Source organism: Benincasa hispida, chromosome 3 (assembly GCF_027475165.1).
Source record: "Benincasa hispida cultivar pf3 chromosome 3, pf3_genome.v1.1, whole genome shotgun sequence".
Lineage (NCBI taxonomy): Eukaryota > Viridiplantae > Streptophyta > Magnoliopsida > Cucurbitales > Cucurbitaceae > Benincasa > Benincasa hispida.
In genome coordinates, this window is record NC_143480.1 from 58,887,167 (window position 1) to 58,897,293 (window position 10,127).

A 10,127-nucleotide genomic window follows, 5' to 3' on the forward strand; every position below is an offset into this window, starting at 1 on the left:
GTTCAATCTAGAAGCAATTGGCAGTAGCTTATTTTCATCTATATTAATGCCACACAAACCGGATTTTTCCCAATTAATCTTCTGACTTGAACTCCATTCAAACAACTCTAAGGTTTGTCTTAGTTTTGCAATCGTATCATCATCATACTTGCAAAAAATGAGAGTACCATCGGCAAATTGGAGGATGGAAACATGGATCTTCTCCTTTCCTACCACAAAACCTTCAAACATGGAAACATGGATCTTCTCCTTTCCTACCACAAAACCTTCAAACATGGAAACATGGATCTTCTCCTTTCCTACCACAAAACCTTCAAACAGCCCGTTGCCATATACTTCTCCAAAAGTGCTCCCAAGACTTCGCTTACTAAAAGGAAAAGAAAGGGTGAAAAGGGGTCATCTTGTCTAAGTCCCCTAGTTGCAGTGATCCTTCCTCGTAGTCTTCCATTAATAAAAACTGAATATCTAGGGTTTCTAACGCAACCCAAAATCCAAGAAATCCATTTAGGGTCGAAGTTTTTGCAGCACATAATCTTTTCAAGAAAGTCCCATTCTACACGATCAAAAGCTTTCTTGAGATCCAATTTAAGGATCCAACCTCTTTTCTTCTTGGCCCGATATTCTTCCAAAACTTCATTTGCTATTAGGACATGATCGAGAATTTTTCTTCCCTTTATGAAGACACTTCGCGTCGGGAAAACGATAGATGGCATTATTTCTTGAAAAAGGAAACAAGCCTCTTCATTAAGATAATGAAAGACGATACAAGATGTTTGTGAAGACACTAAAACAAGACATAAGGATCAGCGAGTGCACTCGGACATCTCAACTAGGTTGACCTCTTTGGCACTCTCATCCTATCCTAAAAAGTAAGCCAAGAGCTACAACCCAATAATCATGCTGAATACAATGCAATATAAAGAAAATGAGAGCTGACACAAATACATAGGGACAAAATAAAATCAACATAGTGTAAAGTCTTGGGAAGCAAGTTTTTAGTGGAATAAAATCCATCCAACCTTCTACTATTGCCGATCTTAAATGCTGCCAATGGTTCAACTTTTAACCAAGTCCTTGATATATTAATAGATGGCATTATTTTCTTTTAATCTTTCTGCCAGAACTTTTGCAAATACCTTGTAAGTAGAAGTAGTGAGGTGATTGGTCTAAAGTCTTTGATAAAAACAGCATCAACTTTTTCCTGAATCAGACAAATGAAGATTTCTTGAATGCATGCATTTAATCTTCCATAATCATAAAACTGATCAAACGTCATGAAGTTTCCTTTTACCAAATCCCAAAATCTGAGAAGAAATTCAACTGTGAAGCTGTCGGGATCTGGAGCTTTGCTTTTTCCTAGAAAAGCCATTCTAATTTCCTCCTCTGTAAAATGAGTAGTGAGCAAACTGTTCTGGTTTGAGGTTACAGGAGGCCAATCAAAGTTGAGGGGGATGTATTGGGTTCCAAGTGAAGTCTTGTACAAAGATTCATAAAAGCCTAGAACAAGGCTTTCAATTTCCCGAAATGAGGTGGTTGGTACACCTTGATCGTTCATCAATTCCGTAATCAAATTTCTCCTCTCTTTTTTGCTGCCAAAAAACAATGGAAGAAGCCAGTTTTCATCGTCCAATCTGATCTAATTTAACTTACTTTTCTAAATTAGGTTCCTTTCTTCCTGCTTGTAAATGTTTAATAAATCTTCCTTCAAGGAAATTCTTCTATCGATGTCCAATTCGGATTGACTGATTCAGCCAGCTCGTCACATTTTTCAAGTTCTTTCAGCATCTCTTCTTCTATCTGTTTTTGCAACTCTACAAAATCAGCATGCCAAGCCTTCAAGGCAGATTTGACTTTTCTCAATTTTATATTAAGGACAAATCCAGCCCAACCGTTTACTCTTGTGTTTCCTAGGGCTCCTTCAACAATTTGAACACACTTTTGTTAAGTAACCAGCTGTTCCAAAACCTGAAAGGAAACGGACCCCAACTGAATGAACCAGCCTCAAGTAATAAAGGAAAATGGTCTGAAAAGATACGAGACTGTCGGCTGATTAGAGTATTTTGAAATAATTCATCCCATTCTTTAGTAATAAAGAAGCGGTCTAAAAGTGATCGAGACACCATCCTACCTTCATGTGACCAAGTAAATCTTCCATTTGAGAGAGGGATTCCCATGAGATTGACGGATTCAATGAAACTATTGACTTTTCTCATACCTTTCGTTACTCTGCCGAACGGGAATCTTTCTTGAGCTCAACAAGTAATGTTGAAATCACCCCAATACACCATGGCTCTATGCAATAATCTGCGAGGGAAGACAATTCTGGCCATACATATCTCCTTTCTTTGTAGCATTAGGACCATGCACGTTTGTAACCTTGAATCTTCTTGCAAGTTGTAATACATTTTACTGATAATGAATAGCCTCGAGTTTCTGAAACCATGATCTTGCTCTCATCCCACATTGTCAAAATGCCTCCTAACTTACCAAAAACTTCAACAAACTTCCAAACAGTGTCTTTAGAACTCCATAACAATTTGATAAAGGCTAAATCAAACCCAACTCCCTCCGATTCTTGAATGAGGACTAAATCCGGGTTGTTTTTTGAGGAATCTTTTGAGGGCCAATTGTTTGGGAACATCTCCACGTCCCCTTGTGTTCCAAGAAACAATCTTCATTATAGAACAAACAGTAAGACAATTGCGGCCAAGAAGGCAAGGAAAAATGACAGCCCAAAACAAGTCCACCGGTCTTGGATTATGGACTTAAGGTGGTCAGGAATATCGGAAAAAGGCAAAGAGGGCAGGGACTTGGATTACCATCATCCTTTTCAATCAATTCCCTATAATATGGATCTGACCAGTGAAAGTTTTCCATTTATCTTTTGTAGTCTAGAACAAAGCCTTCAAATCATCTCCAAAATTATCATTAGGCAGTGGAACCTCTTGGTCAACTTCTTCCCCAAAGTTTTTTGAATCCTCACTACTTGCACTGACTACCGAATCACTGTCTAATTTGGACCTCCTGTTATCAAGAGATTGGACTTATGCTTGGACGCAGCATTCCTCCAAGAAATCAGGGTTAACACTATACTTATCTGGGACAAGGCTTAAACAATCTTGAAGCTCTCTTCAAGTGTTGCGGGCTAAATTTTTTGTTTTTTGATGAGGAGCCGACTTTTGAATCCAACGGTTCTATTAACTCATTAGGTGAAGAGCTGTCAGGGGTATTCAAAACTCCAGAAGGCTTGGAGACAGATGGCCGGTGAGGAACTCCGGATGGAATGTCAAGAGGCACAAACTTAACAGCTTTTAGTGCTGACAATGAATTTTCTCCTGGTGCATCTATTGGCTTAGCAACATTTTTCTCTCTCCTAATTATAGTTCTCTTCAACTACCTCTTTCGTGTTCTCACCTGAATGACTTACCTTTGTTTTCTTCTTCAGGTCCGGCAAGATAACCGCCACCAAAGGATATGTTTGAAGATTTTCCGAAAGAGTATGATTCGTGTTTAGAACTTGGTGCATTGATTGAGAAACGTTCTTGACTAGAGCCATAAAGGAATCCCTTGCATTGTTCGGCATTTTCTGAGATATTTCAAGGAATTTCCAATCTGGATTTATCGAGTTCGAATCAATATCTTCATCTTGTAAAACAAGATTCAATCGCCCTAAGTCAATGGGATTTGAAAAATCTTTAACATAAAGATCACCGTGAGTAATCTTAGAAGCTTCCATTAATTCAATATCACCAAAGTTTAAAAACATGTTGCCTCTGTTTCCGTCCTTAAATCTCGATAGTTGCTGGCAAGAAACTGCACAGGTTCCTTTTAACACAGATCTTAGCTTTGAAACAGTCTAGGAGGTTCAGCATTTCTGAGGAAATACTTTCAAGGCACTCCAATAGCTTCAGAAGTGTTTCTGCTCCAATAATCTAATAAAAGGTTTCTTATCGACAACCATCCCCCATAGCCTTTCATGAACACTGGCCTGCTGTGATTGAACCTATTCCACTTTTCAAACAGTAGGTGAAAGGTGCCACAGACTTGCCATTTACCTGGATTTTCAATTAAATCTTCCAATCCAGCCTTCATCTATTTTAATCAGAGCCTTATCCGCGAACAGAGGATTGAAAATTACTTTAGTGTTGAAAAATGTTTCCATTGTTTAAGCAATCTTCTTCCACTCATCAAATGCAAACAACCTTGAGACAATCCATAGATTAATAGAGTCTTCTTTAAAAACATCAGATTTCTTTTGAACCCAAAAAAGGTTCTTGCTCTGTTTTGCCATGGCTGAAACAGGGGCCTTCATTATTTCCTATGTTTTTCCTTGCTCTGTTTTGTTAGGTATGAAAAAGAGGACTGTGAGTAGCTTAAATTCTTCACAATATCTGCATAGCTCGAGTTTTGCGTCTTTGAGGTTTGGTGCTTTATTGGGATTTTACCATTTTTTGGAGCTTCTACTTCCTGCTGTTGCAGATAATTGAGCTTATCGTGTTCTCATTTCTGGAGGAAGTTTTTCAACATGTCTAAAAGAGCATGCCACCCTTGCTGCGATGGACCTTCTGGCACGTGAATGAAGTATCGACCTCCATAAACCGGCCAAACAACACATCTCATAACCCATCTTGAGTTATCTCTGAATTTTGAAAGCCTTATTGTCCCTGCATCATTGCGCTCATTGCTTCTAAATCACAACAAAAAGTTTGGACCCTTTACTAATTTCGAGAAGTTAAACGATAATGCATATAAAATAGGACTCCCAGCATCATTCAACATCCGCAACACATTCAATGTAACAGACATCTTTCCTTATCATGTTCTAATGAGTTCAAGCTTTGAACTTAAACTCGAGGACAAGTTTAATTTTAAGGGGGCCGAGTTGATGTAGGGGTATCAAGGTCATTTTGGATATTTCTTGTATTTGACCTATTGTATACTCTTACTTTTAATAATTTCAGTTTTTAATTTTAGTTTAGGTGTGAAACCACCCTTCCCCTTAGGGTCTATTTAAAAGAGTTTAAGATTAGTTAGTTATTTAGGTGTATACAAGCCCTTTCCCTTTAGGCCTATTTAAAGGGAACTTAGCTATCATTTTGTCTCATTAATAAAAAAACTTCTACTTCAAGAATCCTTCTAGAATTCTCCAAGACTCTAGTCTTGATCCAATCTTTTCTTTAATTTGGAGGCATGGAATATATTATGTATTTACAAGGCCCCTAGTTAGAAATGTATTGGGATAATTAGTATGATGAGTAGTAAGGGGCATTCTAGTAATTAGATACTAAGTATGTTAGATTTTTTGGTTATAAATAGTATGAGAGAGTATGGCTAGGGCTGTGAAGAATTTTGTGGTGATTTCCTAATTGGAAATTTGGGAGAGGATTCTCGGCCCTCTAAAATGTGTTGAGGTATATTGTGGTTTCTTTATTGATATTACAATATAATTTTATGTTTTAGTTTTCTTGTTTGTTCTTTGTGTTCTTGAGTTCTCTTGTTAGGAGGTATCCTAACAAATTGGTATCAAAGTCATTCATGGAACACCAATTTTAGAAATGAATCGTGATCGGTTGAATGAGACACTATTGGAGATAGAGAGGGATGTGAAAGCATTGCAAGAGAGGCTCCTTGAGAATCTCTACAAAGAGATAAGAAAGAGGGGAGAGAAAATTAGCATATATCAAAGCAAAGAAAGAAGAATCAGCAAAGGAAATATAGAGAAGCAGGAAACAACTACAATGCGACTCAAATCTGAAACTTCCAGTGAGCTTATAATTGAAAGCTCATATGTGGAAGGATCTTCACAAATGTTGAAAGGCATCAAAGAAGGAATTTGTGCCAACAAGCTCCATTGAGGGGAAATGGGCAACGGATATAGAGGAGGGGATGCAATCGATTTTTTTTTGGGTAAAAGAAATAATTCATTAATGTGAAATAAGGGAGAACCCCAAGAATTACAAGGGATTACAGGAGAGAAAGTCAATTACTAACTAAAAAGAATAAGCTGAAATGAACAAATGGTAATTGGTTTTACACCAAGAGAAAGTACAGACAATACAAGTTCCATAAAACAAGGAAAAGAGGAAAAAGAATTATGAAATAGCCGTCTGTTCCTCTCATTCCATAAGCTCCAAAAGAAAGCACGAATAATGGCCAACCAAGTTGTCTTCCTAGTACCACCAAAAGGATGACCCACCAGCAATGATGCCAAAATGTTAGAGATGCTATTAGGGCTAGTATAGGACAATCCAAAAGCAAACAAAACAATATCCCAAAAACTAGCAGCAAAGGAACAGTGCAAAAACAAATGAACCCGCATTTCAACATGCCTACAACACATATGACACCAAGGGGGAGAGAGACATATAAGGCAAACGGCGGTGCAAACAGTCAACAGTATTGATGGCACCCAGCTAAGCTCCCAAAGAAAGATTTTAATCTTTTTTGGATATCTATCTTTCCAAATCACGGAATAAAGATTAGATTGAGTTAAATCCATAGCACCCACTAAATCAGTCATACGAGATTTAACAATAAATTTAGAAAAATGATCAAGTGGCCAGAACCAAGAATCAGGGGAGGAGCGCAAAGTGACAGAGGCCAAATAAAGAGATAAAGAGGCCCATTCAAAAATCTTCAACACAGTAAGATTACACCGTAAATTTAAATTCCAAGTAGAAGTAAAAGGAACCCAGACATTTGCCACAGAAACCTCCGCTTGTTGTGCAATTCAGAAAAGCCGCGGATATGTTATGGCAAGAACACCACAACTAAGCCAAGAGCCATGTCAAGAAGACGTAGAAACTCAATCACCAATTCGACGACTAATACGAGTCATAGCCAAATCAATATACTAACAAATGAAACGCCAAGGAGCTTTAGAAGAACCTCGAGATATAGGAGAGGGCCAATTACAATTAAAGGAATAATATTTAGCCACAATAAGATTCCTCCATAAGGTATCATACTCTGTTAAGAAACGCCAAGTCCACTTAGTGAGAAGGGCAGAATTATGATGCTTAAAATTACTAATGCCAACACAACCTAATAACTAAAGCCGTTGAGAAATAACCTAGTTCACATTATGCATACCACCAACACCTCCAGAACCCTCCCAAAAAAAAATCACGAACCAACTTGTCAAGGTGACTAATGATAGAGGAAGGAGCCCGAAACAAAGACAAATAATAAGTAGGGGACTAGAAAGCAGTGTTTTCAAAGCGCAAGGCGCACCTCAAGGCGTCAAGTCCCTTGATTGCATCAAGGCAAGAGGCGAGAGGCGACAAAAAGGTGACGCTCAAGCGAAGCGAGGCGCAATAAATAAATAAATAAATAATATATGTAGAAGAACATAAGTTTATATACATAGAAGAAGAACATAAGTTTATATACAAATGACAAAGCCTCAAAGATTAATAATAGTAATCTATTTTTTTTTGAAAGGAAACAATTCATTGATATAAGAGAATAGTGAGCAAAAGCCCAAAGTACAAGAGGGTTACAATGAGCTAAATAACAACCGAACACCAAACGGATCAGCTAGCGCACCCGGACATCTCAACTAGGTTGACACCCTCTTAGCGCCCTCATCACATCCAAAAACAAACTAAGACTAGCTTATAAATAAATGAAAAGCGCAAAGCATTACACTCCCTGAAAAGAACAAACACCAGGGCAAAAACATAAACAAACGGTCTGAAAAATCAAAGAAAACTGCTAGCTGCTAAAGAGACTAAAAACCATCAGTTGAGAGGGAGGCAAACACCCTCCAATTGAGATTGAATTCTGATAAACTGTAGACATTAAAGTGCTTAGAGAGGATACACCAAGAAGAAGCAAGCCGACGGGCTGATTCGAATCGATCTTAGCAACCAAGAGCTTTATCATGGAACACCCTTTGATTTCTTTCAAACCAAAGAAACTGCCCACTAGCATGAATCTTGTAGTGCAGATCGTGTTTGAAACTGCCCAAGATTCTTTGGATAAATCTTGTTGTTGTGTTTAAAAATGATTATTGAGATTATTCATACGAAAATTTTCTTTTCTCTAAATTTAAAGTGAGAGCCATCTCAAACACTTCAATAGTATTCATGATATTTTCTAAAGCTTGATTGCCATCCACACCTAATTGAAGAATATCATCTGCAAATTGCAATATGTGAAAGTAAAATTGCAAAAAGTTGTGAAATGGTACCTCGAAATAGTGTCAGATAACTGCTTTGAAATCACAGGTGCTGCTTCAGCTGGTCTCCCAGGCCTAACAATTGGAGAGCATATTGGAGGCATGTGGAAATCAATAGCTAGAAAAAGATAGACTCGATATCAGCAAGATGTGTAGGATGTTATCATAAATATTACGATGAACAATGATAAAAAAAATATCTAGCAATTGACAATGGCCAACCTATGCAACCCTCATCCGGTGACTCTATAAAAGGCGTCATTACTTCCATCTTAATAGCAGCCAACATTGTCTGCACTATATCAAAATAAGAACAAACCATCACAAAACCCTAGCACATATGATAAGGTTAAGTGTGGAGGCACTCACCGTCGAACCAATCTTAGCCAGGGCTGACCCATTTGCAGATGATACTGGTCCTAAATTCACACGATACCCAAATTGAGTTTTGAGTGTCAAATCAATCAAGCGAACTCAAGATGATAACACAACGTGGCAATGGTAAGATAAGAAATGGCAAATTACTGAAAATCAAAGCCTAAAACTAACCAAGAGCAATGGTTGTGTCTCTAGCTTTTCCCAGACCTCTTCCATCAGGACGTATTGATTCCGCAAGATGGCGCTCATAAAACTGAATTGGAAACAGTCGTCTAAAAGCATCAACTTCCATTTCTGACGACAAGTCGCCAGAAGCAGCATTTGGCAGTCCCATTGTTTGTACTCTTATCTGTTTTACAGAAATTGGAAACCAGTTGTAATTTGAAATCTTGATTTTAAAATGATAAAGCAAAAAAAAAAAAAAAAAAACAATTCCAAATAGGTCGGAGCGGCGGCGCTCGGCTGTTGGCGGTGCAACGGTGGCGACATTGTGCAAAGAAAAGATTTTAAAGAGAGAAAGAGACGGTAGAGAAGCTCTCACAGGCGGTTGACGGCGGGCAGAGGCGGCGCGGATGCGAGGGCGGGCGGCGGGGGCAGAGCGGCTCCGAGCAGCGGACGGCGGCGAGGGGGTTCGCGTGAGAGAGAGAGAGAGAGGCAAGGTGGGGGTCTCTCCGCGCGGCGTTCGTGAAGCAAAGATGAAGTTTCACAATTTTTTCCCCCACTCGGACACACTTAACCTAGATTTACTCACTTAACATACATTAAAAAATACAATGTTGGTTTTGAGATTTGAGTTTGAAGTCTATTTAGTAGGTTTTAAAACATACATTTTAGCCCATGGGTATTCCATGTAATAAAAAGTTGTGTAATTTTGTTTGAAAAGTTATTTGAATTGAGTTTGATCGCTTTTATTTATGCATTTTGCAATAGTAATATGATTGTCATGGAGTATGTTTACCATGCACTTATAATTCAATGGGTAGAGTATTCAAAATAATAAAATTGTTAGTAAATAAAATCAGGTTTGTTATTGTCAAAATATTAATTACTTAAAATTAATGAATTTGAGATTAAGGGCTAAAAAGTCAATAATATCACCATTTTCACGATGACAAACCACTGAATAAAAATAACTTCAAATATATATAACCATAACAATACATGATGATCAAGAATTGATTTCAATATTAAGTACACATGTAACACAATCCTAGCACATATTTTTCTTATACTTCTCCCCTTTGGAATCATAAAAAAAGAACAATTAAGAAAAATGAATAAATGTACAAGTGTTGTTCGAGTTTATGCCCTAAATTTCTTGGTTTTATAGTTTGTAAATTGTATTTTTACAAAAAGATTATTTATTTAATAAATAAGTATTATTTTATTTGACATTTAGTTGCATTAACCCAAAACCAATAAACTAAGATCCAAGGTTATTAGATGAAGCTTAAACATATATGTGGAGGCATACAAGTAGATCATGTTTAAGTAATAACCTGAATGGTCTTGTTGGATTGTATCAACACGCAGCGGAAGCGACAAGGATCAATAAGCATTCTAATTC

The 10,127-nt window shown here is 37.6% G+C and overlaps 1 protein-coding gene across 7 annotated transcripts in view; it reads right to left on the minus strand.

The window, feature by feature from the left end:
• LOC120069453 (3'-5'-exoribonuclease family protein) overlaps positions 1-9,338 on the minus strand; it is a 45,999-nt gene extending 36,661 nt beyond the window's left edge. For 6 of the 7 annotated variants that reach the window (XR_005479536.2, XR_005479535.2, XR_016528630.1 and 3 more), the window contains exons 1-5: positions 9,102-9,338; positions 8,732-8,909; positions 8,552-8,601; positions 8,405-8,474; positions 8,195-8,300 (exon numbers count right to left, since the gene is read on the minus strand). Coding sequence is in view for 4 of the 7 variants with exons in the window: in XM_039021218.2 (XP_038877146.1) it covers positions 8,195-8,300; positions 8,405-8,474; positions 8,552-8,601; positions 8,732-8,894 (389 nt within the window). In the remaining 3 variants the exon portion in view is untranslated. Of the gene's footprint in view, positions 1-8,194; positions 8,301-8,404; positions 8,480-8,551; positions 8,602-8,731; positions 8,910-9,101 lie in introns of all 7 variants that reach the window. The other variant, XM_039021220.2, reaches the window with a different exon arrangement.
• Positions 9,339-10,127: the final 789 nt, after the last annotated feature.